The 21239-nt window shown below is 48.1% G+C and overlaps 1 protein-coding gene across 28 annotated transcripts in view; it reads right to left on the bottom strand.

Moving 5' to 3' along the window:
• NFASC (neurofascin) overlaps positions 1 to 21239 on the bottom strand; it is a 201811-nt gene that overhangs the window by 138435 nt on the left and 42137 nt on the right. For 20 of the 28 annotated variants that reach the window (XM_012459379.2, XM_012459359.2, XM_012459373.2 and 17 more), the window contains exon 1: positions 15363 to 15592. The exons of the other annotated variants lie outside the window; for them this stretch is intronic. In XM_012459379.2, the coding sequence (XP_012314802.1) occupies positions 15363 to 15394 (32 nt within the window). In that variant the 5' untranslated portion in view covers positions 15395 to 15592. Of the gene's footprint in view, positions 1 to 15362; positions 15593 to 21239 lie in introns of those variants that run through there. 28 annotated transcript variants of the gene reach the window in all.

Here is a 21239-nt window from a genome sequence, read left to right as displayed (position 1 = left end):
TTATAATAGCCTACCACCTGCTGTTTTAATGATGCAGTTCTTGCTTAAAGCAGTTTTGAAACTTTATTTGGAACCGACTGCTGAGTCAGTTAAAAGCTGAACGAAATCAGCTTCATTTGTTTGGAACTAAAAGTATCTTCATTTAGCTTGATCCTAGACTTATTGTCCTGATTAGGCGGCTTGCAGAAATCAAATTCCCTCTAAAAGGAAGAAGCCTGCCCATCCTTGAGGATATTCAAAGAACGTGCTGCAGCCTCAAAAGCCATTTCCAAAGCACAGCTCAGACATGTTTCAGATAATGACAGAATTACATGTTTGACATTGCAGAGTGCCCATCTGGAAAGGGGCCACCCTCACTTCATGGAAGCTCAGACCTGACAGCTGGAAATGGAACAAGAGGTCATTCTTGCAGAACAAGAACTCACCCTTCAACAGGAGTGGAATAGTCTCACCATTTCACAGATGAGCAGTGAAGGCCAAAGGGGCTGACGCACGTGTCTAAGGTTATAGAACTCACAGATGGAAACAGAACTTAGCTTTCCTAAAGAATCCTGACTGGCCGGGCACGGTGGCTCACATCTGTAATCACAGCACTTTGGGAGGTCGAGGTGGGCGAATCACAAGGTCAGGAGTTCGAGACCAGCCTGGCCAATATGGTGAAACCCCATCTCTACTAAAAATACAAAAATTAGCTGGGCATGGTGGTGAGCACCTGTAGTCCCAGCTACTCAGGAGGCTGAGGCAGGAGAATCGCTTGAACCTGGGAGGCAGAGGTTGCAGTGAGCCTGGATTGCACCATTGCACTCCCGCCTGAGCGACAGAGTGAGACTCTGTCAAAGAAAAAAAAAAAAAAAAAAAAAATCCTGGCTAGGGAACTTGGAACCAGGGAGTGGGGACAGGACCAGTGGAAGGCCCCGCCCACCAGGCTGTGATGTCAAATCAGAAGACGAGGCTCCCAGCCCAGTCATTTTCTTCATAAAACAAAAGACTCTTTTGAATGTACTGAATATTCTGGCACCAGCACTGGTCAATTCTTTCTCTGAGGGTGGGTTGCAAAATATTTCTAGCATCCCACAGAGTCCAGTGAGGGCAAAGAGGGTGGAAAATTCTTTCTCCATTTAGCCACAAAGACTTTCTGGTCTTTGGCAAGGAGGTACCCAGTGTACCATGCTTACCCCCGCAGGGCAAAGGGGAGCGTGAAGGTGAAGGGTTCTATTCCCCGGGCTCCTGGCCACTCAGGACTTCTGCCTGGCCCATGGCTGGAACAATTTCCTCCTTGTTCCACACTGCGTTATTCTAAAATGTTCACTTTAGGGGTGAGGGGTGGGTGGGAGGAGATACTAAAAGTGAAATATTATTTTGAATATTTATCAAGTTGTTCCCACCCTTGGCTTCTCAAAAGGTCTTTAAATTCATCTTTTTCAGTTTAGTTTATTTTATATATATTTTTAAACAGACGGGGGTCTCATTATGTTGCCCAGGCTGGTCTCAAACCCTTGGCCTCAAGTGATCCTCCTGCCTCAGCCTCTCAAAGTGCTGGGATTATAGGTGTGAGCCACTGCGCCCGGCTACTTCTTTATGGGTCTCTCCCCAACATCCATCCCATAATCTAAATCTCTCAATCTTAGCTTTAGGTATATGGTGCATCCTGTCTTTTCTGTGTGATTCTCTCTCTAGTAAGACTACACGCTCAGTGGCTGAAGTGTGGCATTCTCTTTATTTCCCATAGCACCCAGCATGCTGGTAGATGCAGTGCAGGCATCCAGCCATCATGTGGTGACGGTGATCGTGATGTGATCCCATGATCACATATGCCTACTGTGTGCTGCGCACTCAGACAAGTACTCTGCTGATATGCATGACCTCAGCTAATCCTCAGAACAGTAATATGTGCGAGGGGCTATTCACTTTACTGTTTAAGCTGCGGCTCACGAGGGTTAAGTAAGTAGCCTATTCAAGGTCAAGGGAGGGGCTCAGGTACAAATCTAGGTGTCCTGGACTCCAAAAGCAGAGCTCTCAACATCAGGACATCACTCCCTTCCAAGATAAGAAGTTAGAACATGCCCTCAGCCTACCTCTCTCTACCTCAGCTCCATTCCCTCGCCTGCCTTCCTAAACTCCTGGGCCAGGGAAGAAGAGGCTCTCAATACCCAAGGGGTGACTTCAGGGACCACCAATGAGATTGCTGACCACGGAAGAACCAGGGAAAGGTGGAAAAAGAAGCTGGCAGACAGAGGAAATGTAGTGCCTTGAGTGACACAGACCTCCTTCTCCCCAGGCCCAGCAGGCAGCCTTTCTGTACAAGCTGCCTTACATACAGACACTACCCTGAGGCCTGAAAGTCCCTGAATCACAGTCCTTCCACACATGCCCCTCACCCCCGAAAGCACCCAAGGCCCTGACAGGGTGAGGGAGCCACATCATAGCTACATGTCCAAGGAGAATCACGTTCACTCCAGCAGAGAGTGGGATGCATTTATTTCAACCTCCCAACGTCACCTTAATATTTCTGTGTGAGACGCAGGGGAGGGAAAAAACTGTTATGCTGGCTTCCCCACTGGCTTCCCCCCTGGGTTCCTGGTCCTGATCAGGAGACGGCAGAGGGAGCAGCAAGCTAGGTGTCAGGACATCCGGGTTCAGGTCCCAGATCTTCCCAATAACTCTCTGGGTTTCAGGCACCTCATCCCTGCAACAGGGAGGTCACAGTGTGGCTTGTAAAGGCCCTTCCAGTGGCTTAAGCCTGTGGCTCTATGGCCGGATGATGGAAGCTCCCCTACCAATTCCATGCTGCTGGCAACAGCCAGACTGCAGATGGTGCAGAGCTGAGTGGTGATGGGACCTTATCCTGGCCCACTCCCTGGGAATCTGACCCTGCTCCTCCTCAGCTACAGGCATGCTCTGACAGTCTTCAAGAAAAATGCTGACCTCTAGCCTGCTAGGTTCCCAGTTAAACAAAGGACTGCAAGCTGGTGAGCTGGGGACCATCCTCCAGAGGGCTGGGTCATCTTCCACCTGCCAGCTGACTCCTGTGCACACACACTCCACACTCCAGCTGCACAGGCCACAGAGCGGGGTCAGTGATCCCTGGAGGGGCCTTCACACTGACATGACTTCAATGGGATGTAAGTGATGGGGAAGGGGCTAGAAAGCAGAGTTTATGGGTCACTGCTCCAGTGCAGACTCAGCCTGCACAGCTGTCACTCAGATTTAGACTTTTGGGGTCTGAAGTGCCCTCAACTTAACTCCGCACCTTGTTCTATCCGAGTTGAAACTCCTTTTCAGCCAGGCAGCCGTGTTTCAGCCAAGCCCCTTATGGCCCATAGTGCTTGCCCCATATGGCTTCTCTGCATTCACACAAGCTGAGCCCTCAGTGCAAGTCACCCAGTGCCATTTTATCCTGTGTTGAGGCCCATCCCTTCCTTGTAACTACTGTTTAAGATCTGCTTTCTAGAAAGTCCTCCGGAGACATCTCCAACACACCCTACCTCTGGCCCTTAGCCTTTACCTTCAGCCCTTATCCATGGCCTCCAGCAGCTATAAACGGGTTTTCCCAAACTGGACTCACATGTAGGCATATTCCAAAGGAAGGAGTATCTCCCAGATTCTCATGAGCATACCCGAGAACCCCCGGAGGTCTATATGCCCCAGTGTGAGAGACACTATCTTAAGAAACCAAAATCTACTTTAATGAAAAATATCTTTCAATTTCAAATTAGAATTGCAAAAGAGAAGTTTTGTCTTTTAACTGGTAAAATCATACAAAAGCACATGGTAAACATTCTCCCAGAATTCCATGAGAAACACTGAGCTCCAGTTTTCACTTATTCATCAAATATTTATTGAGGGCCTCACAGGTGCCAGGCAATGCTCTTGGCAATGGGATTCGGGGGTAAACAAGACTTCGTCCCAGCACTCACAGAGCCTACATTCCAGTGGGGGAGATAGGCCATGAAGCAATAAACAGACATAAGTGCAGGTAGTGGGGAAGTGCTGTGAAGAAATACACGGGGGGAACAAGAGAAAGGAGTGTGGGGAGGAAGGAGGGCCGGATCTTACATAGGGTGGTCAAGAAATCATATCAAGGAGAGACTTAAATAAAATAAAGGAGTGGACTGGGAGGTGATGGTGGGAACAGCTCAAGGCAGAGGGAAGAAAAAGGAAAGACCCCAACGCTAGAGCTGGCTGGAGCATTGAGGGAAAGACAGGCTGGCAGAGCAGGGGGAACCGCGGGGCAGGGTAGGGAGGGGCAGGTCATGCAGTGCCTTGTATGTCATGTAGGTGAGTCTGATTTTATGGGAAGCAAGAAGGGAGGCATGGCCGGGGGAGGGGGTGGGTTGAGATGTTAAAGAAAAGAATTATCCAGTGCTGCTTGTTAAAGCATGGCAAGGCAGACTTCATTCAGGACCATCCGGATAGGTGCAGGGAGCACTGAAACAGGGTCTTGTAGTCGGGGAGAAAGATTGGGCTAAACTCTGGATAGTTTAGCCCAATGGGTGAGTGGGAATTTCTAGCCAAGAAGCAGGGTGGGGGTCAGTGGATGGAAAATTCCTAAGAGGAAACATCAGGGGCAAGGGGGGTTCCGGCTAAGAGACCAGACAGGATTCCCGCTGCAGACAGGCCAGGGTGATCAGAGATCACGGGGAGTGACGGAGGATGAGAAACTGGTCAGATATCAAGGGTGAGCAGCCATCCAGGGTGGGGGGTTCTTGTTTAAACCGACTTAGCAGGGTTCTGGCTAAAACTGGATTTTATAAGAAAGTGCCAAGGTGGGCCTAGCAGAAGGTTCAGGAGCCTGGCTAAAGTTTGGTCAAGCAAAGAATCTTTGTCAGAAACAAGGAACTGATGGGTTTTTCCTTTTCTGTCTCGTCTGCTATCCTGTGTTGTTCAGGAACCCATGGTTTCCCCATTAGACTGGAAGCTCATTGAGGGCAGAGGTTGTGTCTCCCCTCTCATACCAGAAGCTCTACCCTGCCTTCTGCTGCTGCCTTCTGCCTTCAGGATAAGGCCCCACTCATAATAAAGTTCAACTGGGTAGTGACTCCAACCTGGAAATAAGCTCCAGGGAGCGGAGGAACTACCAGCATTAGCCTGGCAGGCTGTATTTGGTTGGTACAAACATCATTGCGGTTTTTGCCATAACTTTTAATACAATCAGAAAAAAGAGGAAGGAGCTGTGCATCTGTCACCAATAGACAGGCCTCCCCAACGTGAATTGTGCCCTACTCATCACTTAATGCCCAGTGGCTCTGCACAGGTGTCACCTGCTTCAGGTGCACACACCCCCAGGGGTGGCTCAACAGATACACCTGCTGGTCAGCCTGGGGTCCCTAGGGCCACAGTGGAGGTTCAGGTAAAGCTGGTCCCTGCCTGCCATGCTGAGGCACCATCGTGGAGAACATAGCGAAACCACCCTGTATCACTGCCACAAACAGCCACTACCTCTGACCCTGCCCCAGGGGAGCCTCAGTTGCCTGTATCCATAGCAACCGACATTTGTGTGTTGCAGTCCCAGGAGGGAGGGCAGGAGGGCCGCTACACTCTGTTCGCTTATTCTGAGAAGAGACAGGCATTTCTCTGGCTAGCTTGGGAGGCCTGAAATTCCCAAAAGACATGTCCTCATGCACTTTCATCTGTCCCCTGTCTCAGTCAGCAAGGTGCAAGTGGACGTAATGCATCCATTCAAAGACAGGACTTCCTTCTGGGTTCTCTCTGAAGCAGTTCCCGCATAAAATTTTGCTTTTAAAACACCTGGGAACTCAGGGTGGGGTCAACTAGGAAAAAATAAAAACCCCAAATCCCACAGCTGGAAGGAACTTGTGAGGTTTCATTCCCCTACCTCTGAACCAGATGAAACCTCCTCCCATCTCACAGTGAAAAGCTCAAGCTTTCAGTGTTAAAAAGAAATTAAACATTAAAATGGGGCAAAAAATTTAAATTAAAATGCCAATAGTTAACACTTCTTTTTCTCTCCATTCCTAAAAGATTTCAGCCAACCTGGGCCTCACTTCAGTGGTTCACCTCCCTCTGAGTTCACTACGGTAGAGCTAAGTCTAACCTAAACCCTATAGATGATGGCTTAAAGATGGACAGGGATAAGGGGCTGCTTAGAATGAGAAGAAATGAGGTTCACAGGTTTTCTTTTAAAATGAATTGTGTACTCCCCCTGCTACTGAGATAACTAGCTGAGTCTATGTTCTGACTCTAGAAAATGTGTTCACACTTACAAAGTACACCTCCATGCAGAAAATGAGCCTGCTAAGCCGCTTCACCCCAGAACGAAAGGGCTGGCACCACCAGCTGTGCCCGCAGCCGAGAGCCCACAGTATGAGAACCCCAAACCATCTGATCACCAAGCAAGGTCAAACCAGATCAGAGGTCAAACCAGATCATACCTCACACTACCCCTACTATTCCCACAGCTCTTTTCCCTTGAAAGATGCTAAATCTTTTAAATAAAAGTAGAACAAACAAATCCAACTGAATTCTCTTCTCTCCATCCCTTTCTGCAGTCTCAGGATAGAGCACTTCTCAAGTTCCAGGCTTTACTCCTTCCCATTTCCAAAAGAACTGCCCTGTTTTCGAAATAAAAATAAATCCCACAGTCCTCTAATGTCAAGAGAAAAATGTGCCATTTGGCTGCCCCCAAATCCTATGAGAAAGCACATCTGGTGAGATATTTACATAACCACATTTCTGCAGCCTGAGATGGTTCCTGTCATCTCTCCTCTCTCCCACCCTTTGGTCCTCCCCCAGAACCCTTGGTCCTCCCCATCCTACATTCATTCTGCACAGACAGCAACAGCAAAGTCCATGGGCTCCACCCCTGCTAGCTGTATGGGTTCAGTGAGCCCCCCAAGCCCTGGTTTCCTTGTCTGTAAAACAGAGATCACTGTACCCTATCCTACAGACAAGTGTTTCACAGGGGAGACAAGTAGTGATAAGAGACAATGTACAAATGTCTGCAAAGTACTTTGGGACACAACAAATGTTAGTCATTCACTATGATTTTTTTGTCCCACAAACTTTTTGAGAGCAGATTAACCAACTTGTCATAGTTGCATTCTCAGCACCTAGTATCTGGCACACTGAAGATATTTCACATTTCATTTACAAAATAAAAATGTTCATTAGATCTAGCTGAAGAGGCCACAGACTTGTTTTGCACTGGTCGGTCCGTACTTCTGCTCTCAGATTAGCTTTGCTCAGTGCTATGCCCCTAAGGGGGAGGTTATCCTCATATAACCTTCTGTTTTTTCCAGAAGAATCTCCAACAAAAATCAAACTGTAGGAAGAAAGTGCTCTTCAAAAGGGAAGCCTCTCTGCGTCCCACCCCACCATTTCTGGCCAGGCCTCTCCAAAGATCTGTCCCCCTGCCTCCTGGATGGTATTCAGTAAGCAGATGAATAATGAACCATCAGAGGGGATTCCAACCGGTGGCAATTAACACTCTTCCAGCTGGGAAGGATTTAGCTCCACGGTGCCCAGATCTGCCGACTCTCCCACCCTCTTCCAAAGCACACCAACTGCTGCCACGTGAATCGGGAGGATCCCGCAGATCAAAGAGAAGAATCTGCTGGATGAAACAAGATCAGCCAAGTGTTGATCAAGGCTGAGGCTGAGTGATGGGTACATGGGGATTCATTATTCCTACGCTCTTTACTTTTGTATATTTTGAAAAACAAAACAAAACTTTAATTATAATTCCATATTTTACCAGAACTAGGGCAAAGAAGCCCAAGGGGTTTTCTTTCTAAACCATCAGGGGAACTCCAGGCCTGATTTCCTTTGTAAAAGAAAACATCCAGGAAGTTTCTCTAGCAATTCACATTTATAAGACCAGGGAGTTATTAAGTTGGTGCAAAAGTGATCACGGTCTTTGCCCTTACTTTTTTTTAATGACAAAAACTGCATTTCCTAATATTCAGTTGGTGTAGAGAAAGAGTGCTGGCTTTTGTGAGTTTGGGCAAGTGACTTAACCTCTCTGAGACTCTGCTCTGTTTCTTTGCCCTTGAAACAAATTTCAACCCTATCTCACAGGGCTGCCATAGAACATGAAGCTTTTAGTGCTGTGCTGACACCTTGAAGCAGGACATAGTAGATGTTTGATAACATTTAGTTTCTTTTCTTTCCTTCTGTTGTATTCTTGCACTAAGAAGCTTAATGGAATCAAACCCCGGAAGTCAGCCAGTGGCCAGGAGAGACCTAAACACACTGAAAAGAAAGCTTCTGGAGAAAGGAACTTCAAACTCTATTGCCTGGGAAGCCTGGTCCCGCAAGTACCCATCAAGGACTGCAGTATCGGAAACATCATTTACTATAGGCACTAACGAGACAGGGCAGAAGGCGAGGAGCAGAAATGCATGCCACCCGGGATCCCGGTGAGAGGACAGGTTTAACCAGGAGGAGTTGCTAGGAGGAGCTGAGGAGCACTCAAATGCCATAATGACCCGAGTAGGTAGCTGTACACCAATGTTTATGACAGCATTACTCACAATAGCCAAAAGGTGGAAACAACCCGAATGTCCATCAGTGGATGAATGGATACACAAAACGTAGTATGTATTATAAATAAAAACAAAATTCTAAGCCCCCTAGTTGACTGCATGGAGCCCCTCTTGGCCAAGAGGACCCCCATAGAAATCTTAAAAATTGAGTTCCAGGCCATGACAGGATGGGAGATCAGACATGCCTCATTAAACCTCCCACCTCAATAACCACCATTAGAGTTTTCTTCCTAAAGATTACATAGAAACTAGCCCTTTCCAAAGACTTGCTCCACCATTGATTTCAACCAACTGCCTGCCAGTTCCATTGTGCAGTTTTGCTACAAGTGACCAGCACTGCTTCCCGATAGGAGACCACCGACCATGCACTGGTTCTGGCCGTTTTACAGACGCTGGGTATGGGATGCCTGTACGCCTTCCCCTTCACCTTTGGGTGTACAGAGCCTAATTTTAATGCATTTAAATGTTAAGTCTCCATCCCAAAGTGAACATGAGGTGTAAGTAACATGCATGTTTGCTTACTACACATGTGTGCACCCTCTGCTTTGTGAATATTCACAGCTCCTTCTATAGGGTATTAAATGTATGTAATATATTTGTACATATTAATTATATATTTAATAGTATTTACATATAAATATGTAAATGAATATATTACATATCTATTTATCCAACTCATTTGGCATAAATTCCTTTTCTACTCTTCCCTCCATCAAAGTGCCTGCCTTTGGTTTCTACCAGAGGCCATGCTTCCTAGTCTGCAGGTAACAACTCTTCATAAGAAATAAAGCTCTCCTCTCCATATTTATGAGAACCATAGTTCTTCACTTGATAACACATACAATGAAATATTATTGAGCCTTGAAAAAGAATGAAATTCTGATACTTGTGGCAATATAATGAGCCTTGACAACATTATGTTAAGTGAAATACACCAGACACAAAAACACAAATACTGTATGATTCTACTTATTGAGGTTTCTGGTGTGGTTAAGTTCACAGAGAGAGAAGACAGAATGGTGGTTGCCAGGGGCTGGAAGGAGGGGAGAATGAGAAGGTAGTGTTTAATGGCCAGTTCTAGTGGGGAGAATGAGTGACTTTTGAAGATGTGTGTAATGACGATGGTTACATAATAAGTGGATGTACTTAATGCTACCAAACTGTACACTTAAAAATAGTAAAAATGGTAAATTGTATGTTGTGCATATTTCACCATGACGAAATAAGAAAATAATGACAAAAGAAGGAAAGGAAAGATATACCATAAAGGCAACATTTTGGCTTTAGTTTATATCCTTTTTTCCCTACAGCTGAAAGCATCCTTAAAATATCCAGGGGCTGTGGGTCAGGGGTGGACTGTAAACTGGATGAGGAGATTTTTAGGGGGCAATAGAAATATGCTCCACCTTGACTGGAGTGGTGATTACATGGGGCATATACATTTGTCAAAACTCATCTGTACTCTAAAATGAGTACATTTTATTGAGTGTAAATTATACCTTGATACAGTTGATTTTCAAAGTTGAGAAAAAAACAAAATGAACGAACAAAAAAATCCCTAAGAAATGAAGCAAGAGAGCCCATGCCTTAAGAGTAATTTAGGAGGCAGATCTTAAAGGCTCAGGAAGAAAGACAATACATCCCAAATGACTGTGTATTACCAGGCAATTCTAGGCTGAGTCTAAGAAGGTTGCAGACCCCTCCTCCCTCCACTTTTCCCCACCAACCCTGGAATTTCAGAGTCAGGCAAACAAAGACCCTATCAGACCTCACCTCAGGCTGATAGAAGTTAGAGTTCCAAATGTCTCCTCAGAAACTAGTTAATAACATCCTGTCTTGGTTGGAGATTTGTGGGAGTGGGGAGGAACAGGGTGGCTGGTATCTATCACTGACTTCTGGTGTGTGCTTAGGGCCACTACCATGTCACTTACATCTTCTCCTACAAAGAACCCACAGCAGGGGACCTGAGGGGCGTGGTGGGAGGAGCGCTCAGAAGAGAACCCGGGCCTGGAGATCTGAGCAAGCTCGTTGGACTGCATGTCTCCAGCCCTCCCAACAATCAGTGATCATTTTGTAGAATATTCCCTCACAGCCTGCTTTTAGGGAAAAGAAGCACCTTAGCTTTCTAATCCTGTATGACTCAGGCACCTCCAGATTCCCCACTCTGTTCTTCTTTCCCCTTCCTCCAGCAAAATGTAGTCACCTCTCAGGCACATGTGACTTCTGAAAGACAGACAGTCTCAATAGTGTCCCCGGGCTTCTGGTCTAACCTGGAGGCTGACAGAAAACAGTGGAAGGCTGGGGTCCCCCTCTTCCTTCAGTGCCTCTCAGGCCTCTTTATGAGAGAAGAGCCCATAGCCAAGGGATGGGGAGTGAGGAAGAAGCAATGTGAACAGGAGATTTGGATTTGTTCATAGTCAGAAATCCAGTTTAAGGGTAATCAAAATTCAGATGTGTCTATATCAATATGGACACCTTATCCAACCTACCTTCTAGAGGCTGAATGATTAAAAAAAAAAAAATGAATCAGACCCACACTCAGATCCTGACTTTTCTACCTAATTGCTATGTAACCTTAGGCAAGTCACTTAACCTCTTTCCCCATCTATAGAATGGGGATTGTGGTATTTGCCTCATCAGCTTAATGAGGGACTAAATGAAGACATGTCAAAGAACAGAGCAGTGACTAGGGATAACCGGAAAGTACGATGCCACCTGCCCCCACCACCCACCCCTCTCATTTTGACCTTATTCAGTCTACAGCAAAGTGGAATGTTACCTTTCCTTTTCCAAGGTGGTTATAAACATGGAGCTGACTCTATCACGGGGCCCTCCTTTAAATGTCAAGAGGAGTTTGCTTTAGGCATGCAAAGTGTGCTTGAATCCCTGAGAAGTATAAACCAAGACGACAATTCAGACCAGGCCCCAGGCAGAGGTGGGAAGGGGAGAAGGGCACCGACAGAGGCAGGAAGGATCTGGGGCAGATGCCATCAGGACCCAGAGCCCGAGGGCGGAGGGAAATACATCCAGGATGGTGGGTTGGAAGTGTAGGAATGGGAATGGGGGGCAGGCAGGGCCCTGGAGAGCCTGTCACAGGACAGAGGGGGTGGAATAAAGCCACGTGATTCCATTCCCAGGCCCTCAAGCAGTTGGATACTGCCGAGTTGTGAAGAAGATCCAGGAAGTCAGAAACCTGGCATACACCAGAAGATGATGCTCACCTCCAGAGACCCAAAATGATGCCAAAGGCAGCCCAAGAGGCAGGAGAACTGGAACTTGAGCATGTGGCCCTGCATTGGCTAAAGGGAGTGGCAGCAGGAAGCCAGCAGAGACCATGGGTTACTTAACCTGAACCAAGCCGAGCAGCAGGAGACATAGTGAGGACACCTCCAGCATATGGGCCTGTCCCCCAGTGGAGGAAGGTATGGGCTGGGTAGGAACGAAGGGGAATGAAGGCTGCATGGGACTGGACAGAGACAGCCTCCTCCTTCCTACTCCTGTGCTAATGATTTCATGGATTAGTTCATTTATCTTCTCAAAATCCAAGAGGCAGGTGCTATTAATATCACACTCGATAGATGATGAAACCAGGGGTCACCCAGCTGGGGGCTGAAGTGGGACTGGACCCCAGCAGTCTGGTTCCACCCCCACCTATCTGCCCACTGTGCAGGGTGTTAGCTACTTGCAGGGTGTTAGCTGCCCCGCTCCTCACTGCAGCTCCTGGAGGGAGAAGAGACAGCCCCCACCCTACCCCCAGCACATTCTGAGGCTGCTGCCATGCTACAGATCAGGGTGACAGAGGGAAAGGAAAAGCTACTGCAGCCTAGCTGGCTGCCAAACAAGAGTCCCCCATCCCCATCCAGATGGCTCACCAATCCCACTGAGGGCTCTTTTCTCTGGCTTCTTCACTGCCTCAGCTTGGAGGGCCCCCAGCAGCTGTCCCTAGCACACATGGCCCATAGATGCTTGTGTCCTAGGTAAAGAACGAAGCATTCCCCGGGATCTGTCTAGCTCCTTGTGTGCTCTGTGGTAGCAGGCCCAGAAACAGAGGCCCCAGCAGAAGCCAAAGGCTTCTTTCTGGGTGAACAGGCACATCTGGCTGAAAGGCAGAAATGAAAGGTCCACTAAACCATGGGAGTGGTTTCTCTCTCTAGGGCTTCTTCTCTAAGCCTGGGGAGTCCTCTGGGCTCCCTGGCCTTATCTCAGGACTCCAAATCCCAGCCAGGTACTTGGTGTACCCAGAGCTGCTGGCTGGTTGGTCCCTGTTCTTATACATGGTCCAGCATCTTTGATGGCAGACCACTGCTGGTCTAGGGTCCAGAAAACAGAGCTGCCAAAATCCCAAGAGAGAAAATCCCTTGAGTGGTCCTTAATCTAGAGTCCAGCCCGCAAGATAGCTCCCTTCTGAAATGCAAGATGCCTCTCAAAGATCTAGAGGAAGAACATTTCACACAGCTCCCCTCACTGTCAGGAAGTATTTCCTTGCATCTGACCTCAGTCCTTCCTAAGGACACCAAAATAATCCACTTTATTATCTTCTACTGAGAGGCGACATGGCAGCAGGTTCCAAGAGGTTCCAAGCATAGGGGCTCTGAGAGAGCAGATTCTTGGGCCTGGCTCAGTCACCGACAGTGTGACACCGGGCAACATGCTTAACTTTTCTGGGTTTCAGGATCCTTTATTTTATTTTATTTTATTTTAAAATTTATTTTTAGATGGAGCCTCACTCTGTTGCCAGGCTGGAGTGTAGTGGTGCAATCTTGGCTCACTGCAACCTTCACCTCCCAGGTTCAAGCAATTCTCTTGCCTCAGCCTCCTGAGTAGCTGGGATTACAGGCATCTGTCACCATATCTGGCTAATTTTTGTATTTTTAGTAGAGATGGAGTTTCACCATGTTGCCCAGGATGATCTCAATCTCCTGATCTTGTGATCCACCCACCTCGGCCTCCCAAAGTGCTGGGATTACAGGCGTGAGTCACTGCACCTGGCCAGGATCCTTGATTGTAAAATGAAGACGGCACAGGTTGTTGGGAGGTTTACATGAAGACAGATATCCAGTGCTCAGAGCACTGCCTATCGTGGAGAAGGCTCTCAGTGAACAGGAGCCATTGTGATTACGGTTGTTGATAGTGTTGCCATCATGGGGGAGGCCATCTCGCCAATTCCTCCTGGTGCACCCTGAGCACATCAGCTTCGGAGAGGGGGGTGTCCAAGGATGACTCAGCCTGCCCAACTCTTTGACGAAGGCCCTCATCTTCCAGAAGCCTCCCACAGCAAATGACAATGTTACAACATAGCCAGTAGGAGCCCCAAAAAAGCTTGGTGGAGGACACTGGGCCATTCCTCCAGGCCAGGTGCCCAGCCGGCTGACTGCAGTTGAGTTGACCACACACAAGCCTGCACTCCCCAGCCCCACCTGTCTCACTAGCTCCTGTGCATCCAGCCCAGCAATGAATCACAGAAACAGTGCTCCCAGGAGCATGCAGAGGCTTCTAAAAATAGTCACTGCTCCTTCAGACCGTGGGTGAGGGATGGGAAGCAAGTGTCCACAGTGCCTGCAGGAGCCAAGGAGAGTCCAGGAAGGAGCTGCAATTCTCTGCTGAGTCTCCTCATCACCCTGCGGCACTCAGGCCCCAGGATGTGTTATGCTCAGGGAAAACCATACTGTTTGCTTTGTGCATAGGGTTGAGGGAGCACTCTGCGACGTTCCTGACACGCTGCCCTGGGGTGAGGTCTGGCTGCCTCTGGGAAGGTTGAACTGGTCTAAGCCAGGCATGCAATACTTGAGTAACCGGGGATCATCAGTTTGCTTTGGCCCTAATACAGCCTCAACCCTTCCTGGGTTAAGTACGGTCACTGAATCTTCAACCCAAACAAAACTTTAAAGTCACTGGATCCAAATCCCTGCTTCAGGGAGCCCTGTACCCACAAGGAGGACAGGACACACTGTCCCTTCCACCAGCCTGCTTTTTCCCTCCCAACCAACAATAAACCAGTACACATTCTTTGGACACAGCTGTCTTGAGATGAAAAAGTTTCCTAACTCAGGGTAGCTCTGGACCAAAGCCACTTCCAAAGGTCAAAGTGAACATCATCAGCCAGGCCAGGTGATATAAGCCTGTGTGGGCTCTGCCTTCACTCTTGTTTTGGTTTAGCACAAAGTGACGGGAAACCAAGGTTCCCCTGACCCAGAAACTGCTCTCCATCCCTAGAAGCCAGCTGAGAGCAAAAGGGCCTATTCTCACTTCTTCCCAACCAGCAGCTTCTGCATTCCTGGCCTGAGATCCTGAGATCCAGAGACACTAAGACTCAGCCAGACAGGCCTGGCTGGAGGGAGACAGCTGGTTTGAGATGGTGGAGCCCAGAGGAAATGGCCGAAGGAGGGAATAGGAGAAAACTAACGCTGGAGAGGGACACTCCAGAGAGTTAACACAGGCTTCACAATTAGATGCACAACACTGATTCTCCCTCTTCCAAAACGCTCTCCGGCATCCCACTTTTCCCGACACCCTCATTCTCAGATCAAAGCTCCTCTGCCCACCATGTAGGGGCTATGGAGCCTTGTCCTTGGCCTCTCTTCCTCCTAAAATTTCAGCTCATTTAGGATAGGAGACCAATATCACCACCTCTTTCCCCTTCAAGCCTACCTACTTTGTATTTCAGATCCTAACATGCAACCAATCCACTCCCTGGGCTAGGAAGATTCTTGCAGCCCTTGTGCACAAACACAGTCTTAACTTTGTTGGGAAAGTATGAACAGTCCTAGCACACACCGCTTCAGAGTCTTTGAAGGCCAAAGCAGGAGGAATGGGGTGAGGATGCGAGGCCGAGAGGAAGGGCAGAGTGGGCCATCCTACCTCTCTCCTGAAGGAGCCGTGGTCCGGTTCATCCAGCGTCTTCTCAGTCTCCCTCCATGGGGACAGGTGGGGAGGGAAGCTAGGCATTTCTTAGGCCCCAGGCCATCCCAGCTGGCAGACTTAGGCCTGAGCAAAATCCCAGCAAGATCATCTATCCCTGAATGCCGGCCTCAGAGAAAACACAGCAGCCCTGCCCTGGGTGGAATCAAAATAATTCCTGGCTTCCCTGCTCCTTGTCACCCCCTACTGGACACCTCCACAGCCCTCTGTGGCATAAACAGAGCTTTATTATCTCAGGCGCACCACGTCCTGTGAGAGTGCCGTGAATGGAACACCACACAATACACTTGTTTATTAATAACCACTCGCCCCTCCCTCAGCCGGCTTGCTCACTCGCTCACCGCTGGGTCCCCCTCATGCATAATGGAAGGGTTGTATGGACCATGACACAAGCCAGGCTGTGCTCTTGAGGGGACAGACAGAGAGACGTACCAGGCCGGGCCAGGCTCCCCAAGGCGGGAGTGGGGTGGGGAGCAGAGCCCCCTGTTAAGATTCAGAGACGTCATGTTTTGTAGGAGAGCACAGTGTGGCGGGGGTGGTCCTGGCCCTCCCCATACACACGTCCTCCAGGAACCCAAGCCAGGGGTGGCAGCTGGCCGTGTAACCTTTATGTAACACCCACCCTGTTCCATCCAGGGCTGTGCGCTGGCCCCGCACAGGACAATGGCTCCTGCACAGGACAATGGCTGTCCACAACTTTGGTCCCCTGGTCCACTTCTGCTTGAAGGCCTCAGGACGAACCTCTCTCTTCCACTTGACAGCCTATTACACATTTGATTACAGCCATGTGTGTGGCCCCTGCCTCTAACTTCTGCAGGCTAAATACCTCCAGTCCCTTCAACCTCCCCACTTCCACTCACCACATTGTCCTGCTTCCTCTGAGATGGGCAAACTTCAGTGGGTCAGGGATTCTCCTAGAGCGTAAGGCTCAGCAGTCCTACCCTCCTGGCAGAGGCATCCCCTGACAGCAGCCTTCCCAGAAGGGAGTTTGGGAAAACATGGAAACATCTTAAAAATGTTTATACCCTTCGTTCCATAAATTCCATTTCTGGGAATGGATCTTAAATAATCAAAGATAATTGAAATATTTAAGTCACATAAATATTCAGCAGAATATTGTTTATAATGATAAAAAAAAAAGTCAGAAAGAACCTAAACAACCATCACTAGTGGGAACGATAAACAAAAGATGGCATGCCGTGGTTTGACAGTCAGCACAGTGTGGAGATCACACGCGTTCTAGAGAGGGCGACCTTAGTTCAAAATATGGCTCCGCCATTTATTGGGTGTGCTGTCTTGACAGGGCAAGTTACTTAGTGTGGGCAAGCCTCGGGCAACTGTGCCTCGGTTTCCTTATTTGTATAACTGGGATCACAGTATCGTCTTGAGTTACAAAGATTCTATAAATGCCTAATATGCATGGTAAATACTAAAAAAAAAACTGGCTTGTACTCTTAAAACTCTCATAAGCAGTGAAATTTGATATAATTATCAAAATGACAAAATAATACAGGAAAATATTTTAATCAAATGGAAGATTGAGTGAAAAAACAGACTACAAATATAGGAGAAGAATGACTATCTTTGGGTACTGAAATTGGGGATAATTTGCTTTTTTTCCCCTTTGTGCTTATTTATCTTTTCTGAGTGTTCTGCAAAGGAAACATAAATCACTTTTGTTAACAAGAAAAAGTGCTTGCTGTGGCATGGCGCCCAGAGCAGGGCATAGCTTCCCCAGCCAGGGCACGGGGCAACCTTTGGGACAGGCTCGTGCTGCAATGCCTCTTCAACCTCCACATCCCACTATTGGCTCATACTGAGCTTCAAGTCAACAACCTGCACCCCCACTCTGGTCCCCTCCAGCCCCACATCTAGCCCCCAGCTGGCCTCTCCACAGAGGCTCCTGTTGAGCCATTTCTCTTGCCAACAATGAATGCAGGGCTAATGGAGTTTGTATGGGAATGGGAAGGATAGAGGGGAAAGGCACAACCGGGATGGAAGGCGTTGGCCCTAAGACTCAGAGCCAGAACAGAGTGGGCAGCCCAGGTCAGGGGCAAAGTCCACCCAGGAATAGGTAGCCCTTTTCCATATCAGCAAAGTACAGAGGGGTTAATGGAAAGATCAGATTGATCCCATGTTGAAGAGGAATAAAAGGGGATAAGATGCTGAGAAAATGTGACGGCAGCCAGATGACACCCTGCTGGATGGCCTGGGGGTCAGAGGGGTGGGCAGACCCAGAGGGTAGCTGCCCTCATGCTCCTGCCTCCTGTTCTCTGCCTGCTCTGAGCTCAGCACAGTGTTGGAAGCCATCGCTTTGCAGTTCCTGTGGCTTTTCTCCTCACAGAGGTGGCCACACCAGCCCATCTCCCAAAGCCACCTGTGGACAGCAGCCCCTTTCTCAACCCAGGGAGCTTGATGCTGGTAGGGAACAGGAAGCCAGGAGGGGTTGGCAGCCAGAAAGGAGGAATGTGGCGGGGGAAGACAGCTGCTGGGCCGGCCTGAATGTGGGTCACATTCACAGAGGACAGCCCGCGCCAATGCAGAATGGCTCTAGTAACAGCTGGCCTGCCTGGGGGAGAGTGCCAGCATGTCCTAGGCATCCTAGGCAGGGCACCCGACTCCCACTCCCCCACAAGGCTCACTCCCCTGCCAGCCACAGCTCCCTCCAAAGAGGTCTGGTGCGCCACATCCAGCCCACCTGTTCTCCCACACCAGAAGAGATCAGCTGTGCAATGACTTAGGGGAACTGCTGACCCTGTGGCCACGTGCAGCCCACAGGGACTCAGGGAGAGAGTAGACTGAGCAGGCCAGAGGCCCTCCAGCTGGATTTGTTCACACACTGTAATTGCTGCAGTGAAGGGTCCAGTCTCATCCCTGGGTGCATAATCCTCACTTCCTAGCATGGAAAGTTAACGCTATTACAACAGGAAACTTGCCACCACAAAGTATTTTGTCTCAACTATTTAAGCTGAAGCTGGGTGACCCTGTCAGAGGAGCTTAGAAATCTCAGCACTGAGTGGGAGGTAGGACGCAATCATCCCATCCAGGGATGGGATCCCAGGATGACCCGAGGCTGGAAACAGCAGCCAAGAAGCGAATCATTCAGAAGGGAGCCTGGGAGGAGGGTGTGAGGTGCCACTGGGCAGCCATGGGCTGTCGGTACCCGCCAGGGCTTGTCTCTGTCTCTGCTTGGAGTGGTTGCTGTGTGGGTCTGTCCATGGCTGTGCCTATGCATGAGCGTGTGACTGTGAGTGTGTGGACAGCATGTGTGTCTCTGAGGCTTTGGTGAGTTTGAGGATGTTCTGGCTGTGTGTGTGTGTAAGCATCTTGGTGTAAGCGTAAGTCTAAACGTGCATGTGTACCTGCCAAACTTGGTGGGCATTTGTGTATATCAGGCACAGAGGATTCATCCGACTTGTATGTGTGTGTCTTAGTGTGACTCAGTATGTGTGGGCACCTGTCTGCCTTCATGTGTGTATAGGTATCTCACATGTATATGGTGTTGAATGTGTCTTCTTGGGTTTACAGATTTGTGTGTGTGTGTGTGTGTGTGTGTGTGTGTGTATCTGGTGAGTTCTGATAGTATGGCTACGTGTTTTGATATGTGGATCTCTAGGTCTCAGTGTGTTTGTTTGTCCTAGTTCCTGTATGGGTGTTTGTGGGCACATGTGCCTATCTTGATATGCGTATTGTATTTCTGTTTCTGCGTGGGTGGAGCAGTCCCATGGTCTCCCTCTTGTTACCAGAATGCTTTCCAATTAGAAGCAACACTAAATAAATCTTCCATGTGCAAATCCTACAGGGACTCCCTGTTTCTGCAGATTAAAATCTAGCTCCTCCAGGCTGACATCTAGGGGTCCCCCTTGTCAGCATTCAGTAATCTGACTGCACCTGTTTTCCTCCAAGTGCCCAGGATAGTAACATCTACAGCCTGCTTTTTTGTTTCTTTGCCTAGAATTCCCTTACTCCATCTCTGGCTAACAAATCCTATTCATCCTCTAAGACCCAGTGCCAATGTCACCTCCTCCAGGAAACTGATCCAACCCTTCATGTCCATGCACCTACCATGGATGTGGTGCACCAGACCTCTCAGGGTGGGACATGAACTCTCCCGCCCTGGCTTCCAAAGGACATTATGTATCTCCCTCACTAAGCAAAGATTCATTGTAATGATGTGTGCAAATATTTCCTCCTCTACCAGATGATGACAAACTTATAGTCAGGGAGTTCATATTATGTCCTTTGCAGCTTCCAAGATGCCTAGTCTGATGTCTTGCACACACAGGCTTGCAGTGAATGTTTACTGAACTTGAGTCCAGCTACACAGCAAGCTAGAAAGTGGAAAGAGTGCTCACTGCCTCAGGGCCTTTAGAGCTGAGCAAGTATAAGGCACATGCCTGAGAGTTTCCAGCCCCAGGGTGCTGTAGGGCTGAAAAAAGCCTTTACCCTTTCTGAACTCAGGACTGGTATCTGAAAGAGCCTTTTCAAGGTCAAATGAGACAGGTCTGCCAGGTTTTTAATTCTTGGAAGCATGGTTACCCAAGAATTGACCTCTCAAGGGCTCGGCACAGCTCCAAAGGCCCCATCCACAATGGAATCATATCCAACTCCTGCAGCCAAGATGGCGTCCAGTTACCATTTTTCCTTTAGCAGCCCTTGATCATCCTCTGTCCCCACCACGCACATACTCCAAATCCCAAGGTCCTCTCAGGTGGGCTGGGGTTTGGCAGTGTGAGGATACAGCTTATTCTGCCTCTTCCACCAGCCAGACCTCCAGCCTCCAGAGCTGAGCTAGACCCTGACTGCTGCTGATGGGGAAGGGAGCAAGAAGCACTCTCCAAGACCCAGTGCTAGGAGAAAGTCCACTGGAGCAAAGTTGTGGATGCCCGCATTTTGGCTGCCCCTTGAAGGAGGCAGCAGTGTTTGAATCATAATTTTAGGGGAGTATACCAGAAAGGTTAAAATTTTACAAAAGGATTGGCATATCAAATATTGATAAGGGTGTGGTACAAATGGAACTCCCATAGACTGCTGGCAGGAGGCTAAATTGGCACCATCACTTTGGAAAACTGACGGTGTGTACTAAGGCAAAACATACTTCTATCCTGTGGCCCAGCAGTTCTACCTCTGTGTATTCACTCAACAGAAACCAACACTATGTTCAAGAATGATTACACTCAAATTCATATGTAATTGCAAGAGGCCTCAACTAGACAAAACAATCTTGAAAAAGAAGAATAAAACCATAGACTTACATTTTCTGACTTCAAAACATACTACAAAGCTATGGTAATCAAATCAGTGTGGTAGTGGCATAAGGAAAAACTTTGTACCAATGGGATAGAATTGAGAGTCCAGAAATAAACCCATATTTCCTGGCCAACTGATTTTTGACAAGAGTGCCAAATCCACTCAATGGGAAAAGAACAGTTTCTTCAACAAATGGTGCTGGGACAACTGGATTTCCACATCAAAAGAATGAAGTTGTACCCCAAAGCACAAATGTCACACTACAGTAGTCTCCCCTGTCTTATTCAAAGCTTTGATTTCTGAGGTCTCAGTCACCCAAGGTCAATTGTGGTCTGAAAATAGGTGAATAGAGTACATTAAGATATTTTGAGAGAGAGAGAGAGAGAGAGAGAGACTACATTTACATGATTTTATTACAGTATATTATTATAACTTTTCTATTTTATTATTAGTTGTTGCTGTCAATCTCTTACTGTGCCTAATTTATAAATAAAACTTTATCATATCTATGTATGCATAAGAAAAAAGCATAGTCTATATGGGGTTCAGTACTACCCATGGTTTCAG

The sequence above is a fragment of the Aotus nancymaae genome, unplaced genomic scaffold (genome assembly GCF_030222135.1).
Source record: "Aotus nancymaae isolate 86718 unplaced genomic scaffold, 86718_ANA_hifiasm-v0.15.2.pri h1tg000039l, whole genome shotgun sequence".
Taxonomy (NCBI): domain Eukaryota; kingdom Metazoa; phylum Chordata; class Mammalia; order Primates; family Aotidae; genus Aotus; species Aotus nancymaae.
This window is presented reverse-complemented; position numbering and strand designations above follow the sequence as displayed.